The sequence below is a fragment of the Tursiops truncatus genome, chromosome 19 (assembly GCF_011762595.2).
Source record: "Tursiops truncatus isolate mTurTru1 chromosome 19, mTurTru1.mat.Y, whole genome shotgun sequence".
NCBI classification, from domain to species: domain Eukaryota; kingdom Metazoa; phylum Chordata; class Mammalia; order Artiodactyla; family Delphinidae; genus Tursiops; species Tursiops truncatus.
In genome coordinates this window covers 38,134,927-38,153,154 of record NC_047052.1, presented here as the reverse complement: position 1 = coordinate 38,153,154, position 18,228 = coordinate 38,134,927, and the positions used below count along the sequence as shown (strand labels likewise).

General features: G+C 50.9%; 1 protein-coding gene across 4 annotated transcripts; it reads right to left on the bottom strand.

Annotated features, from left to right (window-relative positions):
- Positions 1-8,909: 8,909 nt before the first annotated feature.
- Positions 8,910-17,794, bottom strand: POP4 (POP4 homolog, ribonuclease P/MRP subunit). 4 transcript variants are annotated; one of them, XM_019941016.2, is made up of 8 exons: positions 17,554-17,794; positions 15,768-15,820; positions 14,237-14,394; positions 13,901-14,124; positions 12,451-12,528; positions 12,210-12,271; positions 10,423-10,524; positions 8,910-9,437 (listed from the first exon to the last, which is right to left on the bottom strand). In XM_019941016.2, the coding sequence occupies exons 4-8, from the start codon at positions 14,068-14,070 to the stop codon at positions 9,301-9,303; spliced, it is 549 nt and encodes a 182-aa protein (XP_019796575.1). In that variant the 5' UTR covers positions 14,071-14,124; positions 14,237-14,394; positions 15,768-15,820; positions 17,554-17,794; the 3' UTR covers positions 8,910-9,300. The 4 variants fall into 4 exon arrangements, with proteins under 4 accessions (XP_019796575.1, XP_019796576.1, XP_004317428.1 ...); XM_019941017.3 differs by lacking the exon at positions 17,554-17,794 and adding an exon at positions 17,207-17,421; XM_004317380.3 differs by lacking the exon at positions 14,237-14,394.
- Between the last annotated feature and the right edge of the window lie 434 nt (positions 17,795-18,228).

The window sequence follows — 18,228 nt, the reverse complement described above, 5'->3', positions numbered from 1 at the left end:
AGGTGAGGCTGGAGGGAGGCAGGGATTTTAGGGTTTTATTCTCCGTGCAGGGGCTGGGAGAAACACTCCTTGGTCTCCGTGCAGGAAGGCCTAGGAAATGTTGCCACTTGGGTTTCAGAAAACCGTTGAGCCTCTGGGGCTGAGAAGAAAGAAACTTGGAGGGAGTGCCTCTCTCATCTCATTCGGGAACTGTGCTTCCCCACTTCTTGGGGCCCGTTAGCCCTCTGTCCTCATTATTTAAGGCCACGACTTACCTGTTACTCAACAAAGCCAGAATGGGGCTGCCACCATAAACGCCCCTGGAATGGGGCCCAGGCGGCTGGCAGGGCCTCCTCTGAGAAACATCAGCCTCTGTGAGTGGACATTAACTATCATTTACATTAATTAGGCAGCCGGATAATAGGGTGTTCAATAGTTATTGCAGTCTAAATTCTGCAGCAAACGCCACCAGGAGCCAGGAGCTGGCTTCGCAAAAATCAGTCCTGTTCTCACCCTGGCAGGCTATGACGGGGCTTTAAATTCAGGGGGAAAGGGAGTCTTTATCACATTCCAGAAGAAGAGCTGATGTGGGGGAGAGAGGCCTAACCACGTGTTCCAGCCGCCACTGTGTGATCCTGGGTGGATTAATCTCAGTGTCCTCTGCCAGCAAACGGATGACCAGTGCAAAGCCTCCACCAAGAGTGTGGCCACGGAGGGGACAGCTTTGACACCTGACGGGCTCCTGTATGTTTGAAAGATGAGACCGTACATTGTGGGAACTCTCTGAGGTGATACGCATAGTAAATCTTACTCATTGTGCTTTACTTGTGATGCTTATTTTATAGATGGTGACACTGAGGTACTGCAAAGTGGTGGCTTGCCTAAGCGACAGAGCCACGCCAGGTAGGGACATCTCGGAGGTGTGCCCACACCACTCCCTCTTCTTGGCCCAGCTTTCCCATCTTCCTCCTCATTTCCTGCTGTCCAAGGGCTCCTCCTTCCTCTCCCACCTGCGCACTGGCTCATTCGTTCCTCTCTTCCCTGAGAGAGCTCAGCTGCAGCCTCTGCCCTCCTCCTTGGCCCTGCCGGCTGTGCTCCAGCCCTTCTGCTCACTGCCTGGCTGGCTGAGGCCACCCTCTGCTTATTCAGCCGGGCTCCGCCTTACAGCCACTTGGCTGTGAATGGAGGCTCAGGTGGGGGTTCCTGGGAGGAGGCTTGAGAACGTAAGGCCTTGTCCGTGGGGAGTTGTGTGCACACTTCAAACCTATTTCTTGGGTATCGCTGAGGCCTGTGCTCTGGTCTAGGCCATGACACTCCCTCACAGGCACAGCCTCGTTGCTGGTCTCCCAGACCTGGCCGTGGCCTGCTCTAGCTCACTCCTTGTCTCTCCTCCTCCCCCAACCCTGGCTTCCCGCTGCCCTGCCCAGTGTCCAAAGCCTCTAGCTGCAGTCAGCACTCTCCTCTCCAGGCCCCTCCTCCCACCTCCAGCTCCTCTGCAGGAGGTCTCTTTGCCTGCCTGGCTCCAGCTCAGCCCTCTGGCCTCATCTTAAGATCAGGTCCCAGGGGAAGCCTGTTCCACCTCCAGACCTGCCAGGTGCCCCTGACACGGGCCCCGTTTCCCTCCCCACCCCACTCTGCAGCCCCCACAGGCCCCGTTCCCACCACTCACTGTCTGTCACACCTACTAGAGCGTCTCATGGGCGGGGATGAGGACATCTGTGGCCATCACCCTAGTAACAGCATTGCTGGCCTATTGGTCCCTCGAGGTCCAGGGCAGAGAGAGGAGAGAGAGAGAGAGAGAGAGAGCGAGCCAGTATTTTGAGAGGGAGGTGTTAAAACTGTAAATGTGACACACCACATTTCTTAGGACTTTGGGTTTCCTTGCTTTCAATCCATGATCCTTGAGCAAGAGCCATTAGGGTAACCCAGCGCTGCCATCAAGAAACAAGATTTCAGGGAGATGCTTAACTTTCAGAAATGTATGAAGCACCCACGTGATAGACTCACACGCAGAAAGAGCACAGATCTTTCATTTCCAGTCCTGTAAGCTATCAGCCAGCAAATGCACTCATGTTTCCAGTCCCCGGCCCACAGTGTCCCATCTTCTGTGGGCTGGGTGCCAAACAACCCCTCAGGCTCAAATCGTGTCGTCAAATCTCCTGCAGGGGGACCCTGCAGAGACAGACCCTCCTCTCTCAGGGGGTCCTGCTCACAGGGCTGGAACTTTTCACGGCCTCTCCTGCACACAGAGGCGCTGACCGGTGTTGCGGGCAGCATGCTGGTAAATGGTGAACCAGCCTGATTGGTAGCGTGGTCTAGAGATTCCCGCCATGGTTGGCCTCGAGTTGCCAACATGAGTGGTGCAGTGAAGCCGGAAGAGAGGCACACGTCAGCTCTCCTGGGTGAAGAAGCCCCTCCAGCACACCACAGGCTTAGGGTCTGTGTTACTGTGAACAGCATTACAGTCGCACACGTTGTGGGGAGACAGAGGGCAACTAAGGATGCTTTCCATCTCACACCACTGCAAGGCAAGTTTCCACCTAACAGAAGGGCAGGGCCATAGGCAGCTCCATCTGCAACGTTATTTCTCTCCTGCCCTTTCTTCTGGCAGAGGGTACAGTTTAATTTGTGTAGATTAAATGAAACTACCATCAACACGCTTTTTTCACGTCCTTTGTGGTTGAACCTGAAGGTCAAGAGTAAGCTGGACCTTGAGCTCGAGTTTCCTTGACTGAATGCCGGGCTCCTTGGGCTCAGCCCCTCTCAGGCCGGGTCACTCGCACCAGCCACCCGTGGCCCCCGCCCACACCCTGGGTTGAGTGGGCGAAGCTGGAAAGGGCAGAGGAGCGCTGGCCACACACACTGCATGTCCCACAACACACAGCTGAAGTGTAAGTGCAGCTGGCTGAGTAGCCAGGAAGGGCGGGGCCTGATGACCCAGGGAACTGCTGCTGCCTGGGGTGCCTGACAGCGTGGAAGGCGGGGAGCCTGTGGGTCCCAGGACACAGCCCTGCTCTGCTCTGGACAAGTGGTGATGGGGACGGTGCTGTCTGGGCCGGAGCGGGTCATGGCCAGCATCTCGGCCGCTGGGTCCCAACACGTATAGGTCATTAGGTCATACCCTTGGCTCCTTGTTTTTTTGTTTTTGGTCAGACAACAACTATTTAACCGAACACTTATTATGTGCAAGGCAGTGTTCTAGATTGCACTGAGGTCACGATGGCTATAATGGCCAATAAGACAGGCAAAGTCCCAGTGTTCAAGGAGCTTACATTCTAGTGGAAGAAAATGACAGGAAACAACAGATAAGATTACGTCAGATATTAAGAACTGCTACAGAAGGTGTAAGATGGGGGTCATACAAGAGGGACTGGTGTGGGAGGCTGCTCAGAGGAGGCCCCTCTGAGAGGGAGGCCAGTTGTGGAGAGCTGAATGCAGAGGAGGGGCTGCCTTGTGGTTGAAGGTCCAGGGTAAGAGAGTCCCAGGCAGAGGGAGTGACAGGTGCCAACAGTGAGTTGAACAGAGGTATGTGGAGAAGGCACGGGGGTGGGACACTGGGGAGGTGGGCTGGGCCAGGGTTGGAGATGCTGGCTGGGGTCGGGTGTGGGAGGCCCCTGATGACCCTGGGCAGGAGCTGGCTTTCATTCTAAGTGCACTGGGAAGTCACTGTGGGTTTTGAGCAGAAGGGCAATATGATGTGAGTCATGCTTCACAAAGGTCACGTTGGCTGTCGTGGGGCCGTGTGTGGAGGCTGGGGTCCAGGGAGGGGCTGTGACTATTGGTTGAGATGACTGCGGGTAGGACAGGGAGGCGGCAGGGAGGGCTGGAAGGAGGCCACCAGCACTTAATGAAAGATTCGTTGGGGGGCATGAATGCAAGAGAGGATGAAGCCTGGGTTTCTGGCTTAAGTAACGGGAGAGACATGAGGCCGTTCACTGAGGTGGGAGCAGAGGAAAGTCAGTAGTTCTGCGTGCAGCCGTATCAGGCTGGGAGGCCATTAGATCTGCAGGTGGAGCTGTCACTGGGCACTTGTTTTCATTCCCTCTTGGAGCACCTGTTAGGGGTCAGACAGTGCTTCTAGATCACTAGGGGGACAGCAGAGATCAAAACAGAGTCGTTGTCCTTCAGGAGTTCACATTGGAATTGGGGGGAGGCAGGCAATAAAGTTACAGATTCGGGTCTGGGGTTAGGAGGAAGGTAGGCTGCTTCCTCCTAACTGATTTTCGGAGTCAAGTGTATTTGAAGTTGTGGATGAGACCACCTACGGAGCAAATGCAGAAGAGCCCAAAGATGGCGTTCAGGACTCAACCAACATTTAGAAGTTGGGAAAAGGAGGGTCCATGAAAGAACACTGGGAAGGTGTGGCCAGGGAGGCAGGAGGAAAGTCAGGGAGCGTGGGCCTACACAGCTGTTTCAGGGGGCAGGGCTTGGTCAGTCATGGCAAATGCTGATGAGAGACCAATAAGATAAGAGAACTGACTACTGCCTTTGGAAAGATGTGCAGTGGAGAGCTGTTCAGTGGAGTGGGAGGGCCAAAAGCAATAGAATGTTTCCCTTTCATTCCACGTCATCCCATTCCCCCTGCCCATTCCAGCCAATCCTGCCCTGTCCTAGCCTGTGCCACCTTTCCTGATCCACGCATCTATAGTATTTAGTGAGAATCTCTGGGTGAGTCCTCCTTCCTGCATCTCCCTCCCACATCCAGGAGCTCAGTCCGAACAACCAGGTCAGCAAACGTTTTCTGTGAAAGGTGTATGAAGGGGCAGAGCAGGGCTGTGCTCCTGAGAACTGCTTCTTACGACTGGACAGAAGCGCCCTCTTTGGGCAAAGCTAAGCAGGACACAGAGTGGTTGAACCCTGCTTGGGGCCTTGTCCATTGTGGACCCCGCTGGGGATACCAGCTCCAACACTCCTCTGTGCAGCCCATCTCTGTATCTGTCTACTTAGCAATGCTTGCCCTTCACAGCTCAGGAAAGATTACCAAGAATGTTATTGACTCTAATTTTAATTTGTCTAGCACTCTTGTTAATGATGTCTATTTAAGGCATCCATTAAAGGCCCATGAGGTTAATTAAATGGACAATTCCAATACAGTTCTATTAGAACCCCCTCTATTAAATTAATATTATAGACATTTAACAGATGTCTTAATTAGGCATTATAGCTAAGAAATGCAAACTAAATTAGAACTAAAGCCATTGTCCAGAAAGAACGCTTTTTAGCATGATTTATGGCTTTTGGGGGGAATGTTCCTGTTTACTCTTCAGAACCTGAGAGATCTGTCATTTGACAATCTTTTCCAGCATCGAGAAAGCACCATCCCGAGAGGCCCAAAGCTTAAATCACAGTCCAGATGTCAGAGCTGGAAGAGACTTTAGACACCATCTGGAGCCCATGATCCTCAAACATCAACGACTGGAGGAACCAGCTGGGGTCTTAGAGAAACACAAAGCTATCTGGGCTCCACCCCTGGAGACTGATCGCAGCCCAGGATCTGGCTGCTTTTAACACGCATCCTGATTCTCGTACAGGAAGTGCTAGAATACAACTTCGGGAAACCCTGATATAGTCTCATGGCCACACTTGACAGATGGTGACGCTCTCAAGTGTCAAAAGACTTCAGAACTGGGTGACTGGATCAGCAGAATTCCACATTCTGCCCCATGGATTAGAACTTAGCTAGCAGCTCCCACCATCTCTCCCCTCCCACTGATAAGCTAGGCGTCTCCTGAGTTTGGCAGCCGTAGTCCCACAGCCCTTCTTGCCTCTCCTCCTGTTGGCCCTGGGCCCTGTGGGCAGATTTCCTGGGTCCTCCACCTTGGCCCTGCCGGCCCCTGCCCTGAGCCCGTGTGACCACACTCGTCACATCCCACAACTGCCTGGATCCAGAGCTGCCTCCTCCAGGGAGCCTCCCTTGCCCACCCTGCCTACCTGTGGGTGCATTTCCTCCCCAACCAGACTGTGCCTGGCCCCAACAAGAGGGTGAGGGAAGAGGATTTCAGCTGTTGCAGAAATGTAAGGGAACCTAGCCCCCTCAGGGCTCCTGGTACTGGAGGGAGCAGCTGAACTGAAGTTCTATGAGCAGGTCCTAGAGTCCTGCGGTGATGGGAGCTCAGGGTCCCGCGGCTGGGCTGGATGAGCTAACGGTCCAAGCACTCCATATGGGGGGTGGGAAGGCCAGGCCAGTGTCCGAGGATGGGGGCCAGGGTGGGGGCACAACTAGTCTGTCCCAGCTGGGACAGCTCCACGGCTATTACAGACTGAATTATGTTCCCTCCAAATTCCTGTGCTGAAGCCCTGGGCCTTTAAGGAGGTAATTAAAATTAAATGAGGTTATAAAGGTGGGGCTTTAATTCCCTAGGACTGGGGTCCTTATAAGAAAGGAAGAGACACCAGAGATTCCCCCCCCCCCCGCCCCCGAGTGCACACAGAAGGCCATTTGAGGACACAATGAGGTGGCCAAGGGGAAAGCTCTTACCAGACTGCAATCCTGACAGCGCCTTAATCTTGGACTTTCAGCCTCCAGAACAGTGAGAAAAGAAATGTCTGTTGATTAAGTCGCCACCTGCAGTATTTTATTACAGCAGGCTGGGCTAATACAATAGCCGGGGCCCGTCATGTCCCTCTTACCCTCCAGGTGCTTCACCCTTTTCCTGCCCTAGAGGCTCTGACCTGTCCTCTGCAGGCCCTACAGTGCGGCTGTGTCCTCCACAGAGCTGGCTCTGGGGGATATAAAGGGCCTGGGGCCCACTCGCTCTTTGGGGAACAGTGGGTCACTGGACTGATGTCTCCTGACCCCGTAGCCTCCTCCATCCTGTCCTGAGGTGTTAACCGCTCTGCTGCTCCATGGGCCTCTCTGGGTCAGAGTTCTCCCAGGCACGAAGGTTTACACACAAGGCGAATTTAGCTGTGTCTCACAGGTATCCTACATGTCAAAGGCCCCAGCTCTGCTGGGGTCCTGCTCCCTGGGCAGTGGAGAAGGGAGAGACTGGACTGCAAAGTACCACACCACTCTCCATGACAAGCCCTGTGTCACAGCCATGGGGACACGGCCAGCCCTGTGTGCCTCCCCATGCAGCAATTAGTGCAGCTTCATTGGGAACGCTCACTCAGAGCCAGTGCCCAGCCTGGCCTGTGCCCTCCTCACCCCCTACTCTGACTGGGAGGATGGCATGGTCCTTGGAGCACAGGACCCAGTGCTAAGTGGGCCTCGGGACAAGAGGGCGTCCCAGAAACAGACATGCATAGCAGCAGCAGCTTCATAGAAGGTGAGCGTTCTCACCGAGCCTCCCTGGGGAGGGGGAGAGACGTCTACAAATTAAACAGCCACTCACATGGAAACTTGAGTCTGCGCCAAATGAAAAACAGATTTCACATGGCAATTGGTTCCAACAACTTTTCTGGAAAGCAACTGTATATTTACACAACATTGGCTGCCTTTTACATTGTAGAAGGGTGGGCAAGAGCAGTGGGGTTTAGGGGATTATAGCACCTATGCTGTTACCAGTGTGGCACTTTCAGATAGCCAGAACAGAAGCCACATTACACGGAAGACCAGAGATTCCCTCAGTGGGAACCCAGGTGATAAAGGGACCACATCATGCACTTTGGAGTATCTTCTCATCCTTGCAGCCACCCGTGGCTCTGGAGCTAGACTATGTGGTTCAAATCCCAGCTCTACCTGTCTCAGGCTGTGAGGCCTCAGGCAAATGAGTGCTCTGAGTACTAGTGACCTCATGGTCACACCCGAGGGCTGTCACTGGGTCAGGCTGCCCTGTCTGAGGTGGTGCTGGGACTTGAGCTCCCAACCACAGGCAGTGATGGCTAGACTGGGGAGAGCACCCAAGGAGACTCAGACCCTCCTGGTAAGTGAGGGACACCATGCACAGACGGAAGCGGGGTCAAGCCGCCAGGCACGTCTGTGGGAGACCCTGGGCGTGCTCAGCCTTCAGGAGGTGCAGAGGCACCGCTAGGTCTTCTTGCTCTCCTCCAATAATGTGAAGTCAGTGTTTATGCTCTCCCCTCCACTGTGGTGTTTCTCGTCCATCCAGTGTGGAGTCTGAGCGCAAAATGCTGACACAGTGAAGCCTCTGGCATTGCTGCTTCTCTTGGTGCAGAAGAAAAAGCACATGAATTTGCTGCCAGTTTGTCGCCAGGAAGGCTTCTGCCCTCACCCTGTTGGTCAGCAAACACTTGCTTCTCAAAAGAAAGGGGCGATAGGGCCTTCTGAGCCATGTGGCTTTCCTGGTAGCAGACCCTGGAAGTCTGGTCCCCACCCCGTCCTCATTCGGCCAGTCTGTACTCAGGCCCTGCACAGAAGGGCCCATCTACTGGCCCACAGGCACACTGCCCAGAGGGCTAGGGTCAGACTGCAGAGCCTGCAGAGCCACAGCTTCCAGCAGCAAAAATGGGACTAACGTCAACTAAGGTGCCACTGCTGGGGACTCAGGCTTTCCTAGTAGATTAGGCCTTGGGAAGAGCTCCAGTCTTATTTTCCCTTCAGCCCACCTTCCTTTGGAGTCTAACAGACTCAGGAATTGAGAACACTCTTGTAGGCTTAAGCTCCCCATACTGGAACAAGCTTCAATAAGCACACCTAGGCCCGGCATTCTGCCTTTGTGGTCCACCTCAGTTCGAACTCCCGAATGGGCCCTAAGTCACTTAGCAACTTCACCACTCATTCCTCTTCATCTTTCTTGAAATAGCAAAGTAAACCTCAGGTCAAAGAATTCGACAGCAGGCATGATTTAAAGTGATGTATCAAAGAAGCAGGGCACCACTGAACTAGTGAGACACGGTGCCTGATGACAGAGCAAAAGACATGGCAGCTTCCACAGAGCAAAAGTAAAGGCACGAGCCATGCACAGCTCAAGCCTCCCCTTCCCTTCCATCCTAGTGGTGCTGCAGGAATCACTCCTGTAGTCTGTTCATGCCCACATGCATATTTTATTATCACATAAACAACTCATTCATCATAGAACGTTCTGAAAACACTGAAAAGTATGAAAAAGAAAAAAACAAATAAACTCACGATTCAAGTCAACCTGTGTTAATTCTGGTGTTTTCTGCCAATCTTTTCTGTCCATGGGAGTAATACAAAAACAAGAGCATCTATAAAGACACATCCCTGTGGTCCCTGACTTCTGTGCTCAGTACAGTGTGCTTCTTCCCAGATGATTAAACGTCCTTAACTCTGATTTAGACTGGCTGGAGGTGGTCTATAACCAGAACTGGCCCGACCATCTCTTCCTTGAAAGGTGGGTAATTCAGGTTGTTCCCAGTTTTTCGCTGTCATAAACGATTCCCTTAGGCAGGAAGAGCTCACAAGTCAATTGTTCCCTTTGCTTTGAACTTCTTCGCAGACCGCTCACTTGACCGCAGCTGGAATTTGCTCCCATAAATGTAGGAAATAAAGCCATCGATCTCCACAGTGAACACACAGTTTAGCTTGGGGATAACTAAAAAAAAGCAGGAGAAAAAGGATGAGGGAAAAAGTCCTGGCAGTAAGTTCACTTTTGTGGAGACTATTATTCCCAAGATGTTTGTATTAGAAAATACAACAAGCTAATAGGAAAAGATAATAAGAAATGGTGAAACCCACAAAGGTAACAGCACCGGGATTAAAGGGGATTATTCTGCCAAAAGGCCAATTTATTCACATTTTAAATATAACTCAACACCTAGTTTTCTGGGTCAAAGGCTATGAACCAAACTCCCAAAACCAGAAACCCCCAGAAAAACTGCCAGAAACAGGTCTTGCCGCATAACTTTCAGATGGACTCATGGCTTTATGCTTACTGGGGAAACTTGTACACCACTTTCTGAGGTCTAAAATGAAAGCAGAAGAATATAGAGGGGAATGGAACAAAGCAACAAGAAAACCAAGCTTCAAAAAATTAAAGGAACAAAAACCTCCCACTGTGGTTTTGAAATCTCTGGATTCATGGGCAAGGAGGGGGTGTGGAAATCCTGACAGACTGGCCGCTCGTCTCTGCCAGAGCAGTGAGCTCTAGCACACCAGGCGGATAAGCTTGCACTTGCTTCCCTGGAACCCAGAGAATCACCACCAAGGGCGCTGGCTCTGGGAACTCCAGGGGCAGGTGCTTCGTCCCTGCTATCTGTCTAGCTACAACCCTCTGGGAGGCATTAGCCTTTGGGCAGGTGGAGGGTCCCAGTCCTGGAAATAGACCCAGGTGTCTGGAGGCACAGCCAAGCAGCCCTTCCTTCCCTTGATCACATCTGGCCAAAGCTGCTGGCTGGGCTCATGAGTACCTCAGGGAGAGCCCTGGGTGCTGGGATGGTCTCTGCAGGCTTGGAATGTAAGGTCAGCAGGTACCTACAATCTGTGCTGACTTGAAAGGCCAAACTGAGCTTTAGAGTCATGAGGAAAGGGCCGACAAATCGGCTGGGGAGGCCACAGCCCACGGCGATCCAGTTACGTACCTTTCAGGCGGTCTTCTTTAGTGATAATTTTGAAAATGTGCTTTGTTTCCTGTAGAAGGATTCCTGTAATGCCCACGTAGGAGGGGCATTTGGATTTTGTAACTGCAAAGGAAAAGGGGGGTTCAGGGCTCAGGCCTCTGTGGTGTTAGGGGAGCCACAGGCAGCCAGGCCTGCAGGGGCTGTGGGTTCTGGTCCCAACCTTGAGCCAGCAGAGGAAGAAAGACCACCCACAGGGGCAGGGTGAGGTGGAGGCTCCTTGGCTGGGCAGGGACCAAGTGGGATGAGAACCTAGGCTTCCCAATCCCTGGCGGTGGCTTAATAGCCTCTGTGCTCTGATGAGGTGTCCTCTGGAAGGCCTGCTGCCACAGGGGTCCCGGGCAGGATTCTGGAGCCAAGAGGTCACACGTGGATCTAGCACCACCAAGGCCCACAGTCGGGCTGCTCTGGCAGGGCCAAGTCTCACTTACAGGACCTGAATGAACGCCTGTTCACATGGTCTTCCCAGAACCTCCTGAACTCTGGACAGAATGGGAGCCCACTATAGGCCACCCAGCAGTGAGCTGCCACCACAGGCAGTAGGCCTCTCACCTCCCCCAACCTATCCCCCAAGGTAGTCAATACAAATTCAATGAACGCGTACTATGTGTCTGGCAGTGTCCTAGGTAGGTGCTGGGCACAGTAGTAAGTGCTGCTCTCACAAAGCTGCTGTTCTAATAGGGGGAGGGGTAATGTGTACCAAACCAGACAACTGTATTTTCTGATAGTGATGAGTGCTATGAAAAAACAAGGGCAGGGTAATGGGGTGGGGGGTCATCTTTAGCTATGGTAGACCCCTGGGAAGTGACATCTGAGTAGGGACCTGAATAATGAGAAAGAATCAGTCCCTGAGCACACAGAACTCTCTGGGTAGAGGGAAGAAGCAAATGCTAAGACCCTGTGGCAGGGCCAGGCCTGGTGAGAAGCAGAAAGCAGGCCAGTATGGTTAGACCTGGTGCCCAAGGAGGTTGGACAGGCTGTTTAGAATACAGTAAGGAGGCAGAAGCGACACAACCTGATTTCTGTTGTAGAATCTTCTCTCTGGCTGCCTGGTCAGGGGAGGAGCAGTGTGTCAGCAGGGAGAGGGTTAAGCAGCTTTGCAGTAATCCAGGGGAGACGGTGGTGGCTTAGATTTGGGTGTTAGGACGTGCTAATGGATTGGAGGTAGGCAATTAGGAAAGAAGAAATGCGGATACCTCCTAGGTTTTTGGCTTGAACAACCAGGGTAAATAGTGGTACTATATCAGTGGCACTCAGTAGTACTCAGTGGTATCACTAAAGGTGATTCTCAGTGGCAACTTAGATGATGAAGGCCAGGGGAGGGGCTGATCTGAGAGGCCCAGAGTTCTGTTTTGGATAAGTAAAGTTTACAATGTCTACTGCACGTCTGGGTGGCTATGTCCAGTAGACAGTTGAATTCAAGGAGTTCAAGGGTAAGGTCTGTGCTGGAGATGACAACTTGGGAACTGTTGGTCCACAGCCGACATTTAAAACCATGGGGCTGTTCAAGATACCAGGCTGTGGGTGAGTGCCAGCAGCTGCTGTGTCCTTTGGGATACCAGCAGGGGTCTTCTGTGTGGAGAAGGTACACAGAGGCCATTCAGAGTATCCAACAAGTGGCCAGAATTGGCTAAGACAGCTATAGTCATCGTCTACCCTAAGTGCTGGTGATGTAGGGTTATCCACATAGCAAGGAATTGTCACTGAATGATGGCTTGGGCAGCCAGATGATGTGCTCTTAGGCAAATTACCTGAAACAATAGCGCCATGAAGATCTGCCTTTAAAAGCTTGGCCTGAATCATCTGTGGCTGCCTACGAGGTAAACAAAAGCCCATAATGTATACCATTATAATGAATTCTGAAAGAAGTCAACAGGTCTACAAACTTCTGCAGCCAGGCAATGCTGATAGCAGGCTCCGAAAGCTGCATTTACAATGAGCCTAAGACTTGGGCTCTGCCTCAAAGGGCAAGGCTTCAGAATTGTAACTCACATGTCTGGTTTGAGACCATTGCACAGATCCCGGATGTACTGTTTCCAGAGTTCATGCAGAGGGAGAAAAAGACTGTACCTGTGGCAAAGTCAGATAGAGGTAAAACGTTAGGCAATGTGAGCTTGGGATTATAACATCCAAAGAGCACAGAGCTTGGCTTGATGCCAAGGACCATGACCTGGATCACTGGGGCCTGTTCTACTCCCGATAACCACACTAAAATCCAGTACTTTCACCTCTCAAACCTTAGTTTCCTCACTGGTAGAACCCTCTCAAAGCTAAGTTTTTGCTAATGAGAAGAGGAAGGTGTTGCCTTCCTTTGCCCCTTCATCCTTCCTGCTGGTTAGATGCAGGCATGACAGCTGGAGCTCAAGCAGACATCTTAGACCATGAAGTAACACCTACAATGGTGAAGCAGCAAGGATGCACCCAGGGCTACAATCCTGGTTGTCTGATGGCCGTGGAACTGCCTACCACACCAGCCCAGGATGGTGTTCATCTAGACTTCTTTTCACAAGAGAAATAAACTTCCATCTTATTTAAGCTACTGCTATTTTGAGGTTTTCTGTTACAGGAAGCTGAACCCAGTAAGCCCTCAGTAAACAGGAGTTGCTGGTTGTCATAAGTCCCTGTGCAAGGTGACAGGGTCTGTCTGGAGGATGAGTGAGAAGTGGCGAGGTGAAGGAGAGGGAACAGGTGAGACGACCCCAAACGGGTCTTCCTAGCACTTCACGGGGAGTCCATTTAACGAAGCTACTGGTTAGAGAAATGAGAACCTCAGGCTCAAACCCAAAGTGGACTCTATTGATGGGGACATGGGTGAGGCACACCAGGGGCAGGCAGCAGTCCCTTCCTCCTCCCAAAGCCCAGCTGATTTTGTGAGAGGGGACATGAACAAAGTGACAGACTCTATCTTATGGGATGTGGGAGGCTATCTGGTTACAGACCTTGGAGCAAAAGCATATGAACAGTCCTAAGACATGCAAATGCAGAACCGTGGCCAAGGAGGGATGAAGTGTCAGCTGGAGGGAGGAACATGTTCTCCCACAGAGAGTGATGTGTCTCTTTCAGAAACTTCTGAAACATATGGGCAGCACCTTCTTTGGCAATAAGACCCCAATGGGTGATTCTGTCTAGTGCTATTAGAAGCTACAAAGAGATATATGTTAAGAAATATCAGTTTCTCTTTTTCTAAGAAAACTGAAAGACAAATAGTCTGTTGCCCATGGCTTATGGCACTGGTCTTATTAGTTAAGGATAGGACAGAAGCCAAGCAGAAAAGCCAAACCCAAACAGTCCGAATTGGTAAAGGAAGCCTGCCCCCTTGTGGCAGAAGTGGGAGAGGCTCTCTTAGCTTAAGCAGAGTGGGGCTACCTAGCTTCCCAAGTCCATACTCAACACAAGGAAGATTAAGTCTCTGGGGTGGAAAGGCAGGAAAGGCTTGCCATACCTCTGTTGCTCTGGATTAATGTCAAAGAGCCGCAGCTCCCTCCTCTGCTTGGCAGAGAGGCCTTTAGATTTCTTTTTCTTTTCCTTCTGCTTCCGGTGAGTGAAGTACTCCAGAACAACGGCCTTGCGTTGCAGGTGGTCCTCCTGGGCTTGTCGGCTCATGCGGGGCATGCTCCGCTTCAGGAAGGCCCTCACAAAGGCCTCGGCCCGCTGGGTTCCTGGGTGCTGCATGAGGACAAGATGGTGTGGTGCTCACAGCTCTAGTTGGGGCTACCCAGACCCCCAGGCCCTCCCACACACTGCTGTAACAGCAGATGGGCCACCTTCACTGACCCACCTATCTACCCACTGAGGCTCACACAGCCTCTCATCTGCTGCATGTTCGCTATCCCCAGCTGGGCAGATGTGAAAGTCACATTCAAATGCCAATTCGTAACTGCCACACAAAACAGCCACGTCAAACTCCAACCTCCTACCCTGCTCTCTGAGGTTATTCTGAGGATAAAAACAAAACAAAACAAAACACAACAATAAAAAAATTAAAGCAAAACAAACAAAAAAAACATTACCTTTGGAAAAAAAGACTTCTCTCATCCTTGAGAAATGTATGACAATGTGTTTAAACTGTCATGATCAGATGAAGGCAAGCTCAGAGTAGAGCCAGGCTACGGCCTTGAAGGAAATGACCCCAACACTAGGAAAAACGGCATAACCAAGCACTCCAGGGTGGGCCCAGCCACAGCAGGTAGGGATTTTGACATTGCGGCCATATCGTAATACTCTTTACTTGAGTTTCCAGCCTGTGGATGCAGCATGGTTATTTTCCTGGTCTGCTCTGGCATCACTTGAGGAAATAAACTGTCAGCGTATCTTATCTTAGCCCCATGTGTTCACTCTTTTCCACATAGAACAGAGCATCACATGACTGTGACTGAGCACCTGCACTTAGAGAGGACTTCTGGGCAAAGTAACTATCATAAATTGTGTGTAATTCTTGAAAGAACAAGCATCACTGTCTCTCAAGTTGGAGTTCCACCAGTCTATTCCTCATTCTGATGCTTTGCCCTCATGTTTGCCACAGCCCTGGGGAGCACGGTCTACTGAGGTCCTCCCTCTTGACGGGGCCATTTCCTGGACCTTTGTTGCACTAACTGGGCTGCAAACACCTTGCGGCTAATGTGTCAATAGTAATCAAGCTCTCATTTCATGGGCAGAAGCAGGCACGTGGATGCGTGGGAGGTGGGGATAAAGATGTGATACACACGCTCTTCATGGGAGCCCATGGTAAGGAGGGAAGTCAGCTTCAGCTTTGTATTATTATCAGTATTATTACTGTAAGAGGACATGTGAGTCTTTAAATACCTAAGTGGCCCATCTTTCACAGAGAAGCCAAATTAAGGTGTATCACGCTTTCAAAATCTTGATTTTAAAAGCAACTCCCTCATTATGAGTCACCAGTGAAGCTTCTGCCAAACTGACAAAGAATCTTTGTAGCACCCAGATATGATCCATCAATTACACTCATGAAATGTGATCTGACTGCCCTCTTCAGGAGTGAAAGGGGCACAGTAACAAGGTCAAATGACAGTGCTTGCCACGGCAGGTGTCAGGTGAGCATAGCCTAGTGTCCCCTACACAGTGGGAGATGACACAGATCAAGAAATCCCAGTTAACCAAACTTGACTCTGGTATAATGGGAAAGGAGGCCAGCAGAACAACAAACCTTGATTAAGCCTAACATGTCTGCTGGAAACGTGGGGAATGAAATGTGGGAAAGGACATCTAAAACAGCACTAACGGTTAAGAAGCCACTGAGCCATCTTTGGCATCACCTCTGTTGCTCCCAGACCTCCTGCCAAGCACTGTACCTGAATGTCGAACTCTTTTGCATCTTTCTGAGAAAGGGCATGGTAGATCACACCTGGGGGATTTAAAGAAAACAAACACGAAATGATCAACTCTGTTGGCTATGGCTATAAGACCTAAGACTTTTATAACTATGAAAATAACTATGCTTATTCAGAGACAAAAGATGGGGGTAGTACAATGAGCACAGCTTCAAAGCTTTCTTGGATGCCTCTTGCCCTACCCTCTAGCCACATCCGTGCTAGAAGTTCCAATGGTGTGCCTTAAAATAGTGCTTCTCAAACATGAATGTGTGTCAGAATCTCCGAGAACTTATTAAAATGTAGATTCGTGGGCCCCACTCTCAGATCCTGCATTCCTAACAAGTTCTCAGATGCTACTGAAGCTCAGCAGACAATACTTAGAGTTGCCCTAGTTTAAAATACCACAAGTTAGGAGCCTGAGCAGTTGCTCTAGAAGTCTAATGATGTAAATCATTTAAAAGTTATGTGACAGGGCTTTCCAGGATGAAGACAGTTGGAACTATTACATTTTGTTTACTGTTAGATGTTTAAAAAAGACTCTTCACATTTTAATATCTACGAAACTGAGATGTATTATACAACTGATGGTGTCCTAAACTGATAAAATACAGTAGCTCTTTCTTCAAGCTCAAAATACACATTGCTCAATGTGGTTTTAACCTTTAAAAACTCACACTCCCGTTTCTTAATTTGTCTGAAAAAGAAAACCATGGCATTGGGGACAGAATATGGGTGTGAATGGGATAAGAATGAGACAAAGGCCTGGTTTAAGGGCCAAAAGACTAGAAAATTTGGTTCATGCTCTATAAATTCCATCCCAGCTCTACTGTGCTTCCCTGAGTTCATTTGAACCAGCAAACCAAAGTGGTTACAAGTTTTATATAGAGTCTGGTTCTCTCTCAGATGGAAGATAGGGATTAAAACCTGTCTGTAGAGAGCAACTTGCAGGGCCTGGACCCCAGGAATGACTCTGTACCTGTCACAGGTGCCTTGCATTAGACCCAGAAGTCTTTTTTTCCCTATAACAATAGACATCTAACAGTTATTGAGCCCTCATTGTTTGCCATGCCCCTGATTAAAAGCTACATATATTTTATCTCATTATACTTTCTGAAAAATCCTTTAAAGGAGTTATTATTCCTATTATGCACTGAGAAAACTGAAGTTAAAATATGCTGAGACACTTAACTTGATCACATAGGTAGGCAGTGGCAGAGGTGGAACTTAAAATCCAGCTTTAACGGTGTCATGCCCCTGCCTCTAAAAGCCCTGGGTGCTTGCTCCCCTCCTTGGCACACCTCTGCTCAACTCTCAAAGCTTTGGGCTAGTGGTATCAATCCTCAGCACGCTCCCTGCGCTTTACACCAGACAAGGGTGATTCACAGAATAGCAGGCTGGGCAGGCATCATTATCAGTACCTTACAAAAGGGGAAACCGGGCTGCAGAGAGGAACAGGGCCTTGACCACGCCAAGAGAGAGATACTGGCCAAGTCGCACCAAGGCCTTGGGCCGACCTCTAGCACCACTCACTCACTACTGAGCAGCCCCCGGAGAGAACCTGCCTCCAGCTCTGACATAGTTCAGAGACTAGGCAGGCCAACCGGGACCCCGGGCCACAGTTACACTTAGGTAAGGCGGGACAATTTCCACAGCAGATCCGTTCGGACTCCGCCGCGACCCTTTTCACCCACCAGTATCTACACCTAGTCTCCGACTCTTTAACATCCCACCCGTCTCCAATTTCGTGACCCTCAACACGGCTTACTGTTCATTCTCGGACCGCTTCCGGTGCGCTCTGTTGACGTCTTCTTCAGGCGTCGCTCACTCTTTACCTCTCTCTACTTTCTTCAGCAGCCCTCGACCACCACAGCCTCTCTCGTCAAAGTCTGTGCTGGAGAGGTTCCTTCTGCCTGAAGTCGCGCGGTAAGCTAAGCTGAGAGACTGACACGCTCCTACGGGGATCAGGAGCCACAAGCTCCAAACTCGAGGATGGCGCCGTCCGTGACGTCACCGCCGAGCGCCGACTTAGGATGGCGCATGCGCCTCGGAGCGGATTCCGCAGCGCGGAGAATTACTGCGGGCTGTGAAACTGTCTCTCCTTGGTGGGGCTCTCTCAGTGTGTGTTTTGTAGGCGAGGGAAGGCCAGAAGCAGTAGGGTTGGAGTTGGGGAGTGTGGAATGCATGTGAAAGCCCGGAATAGAGTGAGGCGAGTCGACTTGGAGAGGACAGAGGGAGGTTGGGGACCAGGGGAGGGTGGACATGGGATGGGAAGGGTGGTGGGAATGAGGTCTGTGCGATCCCTAATCGTGCTCTCTACACGTCAGCCGAGGCACTGAAGTTGGTATAGGAGGCTTACGTTCTTGTTTTGTCTCTGCTACTAGCTAGCAGTGTCATCTCACTTAATGCACGTCGCATCTCTGGGCCTCACTTTTCCTGTGTA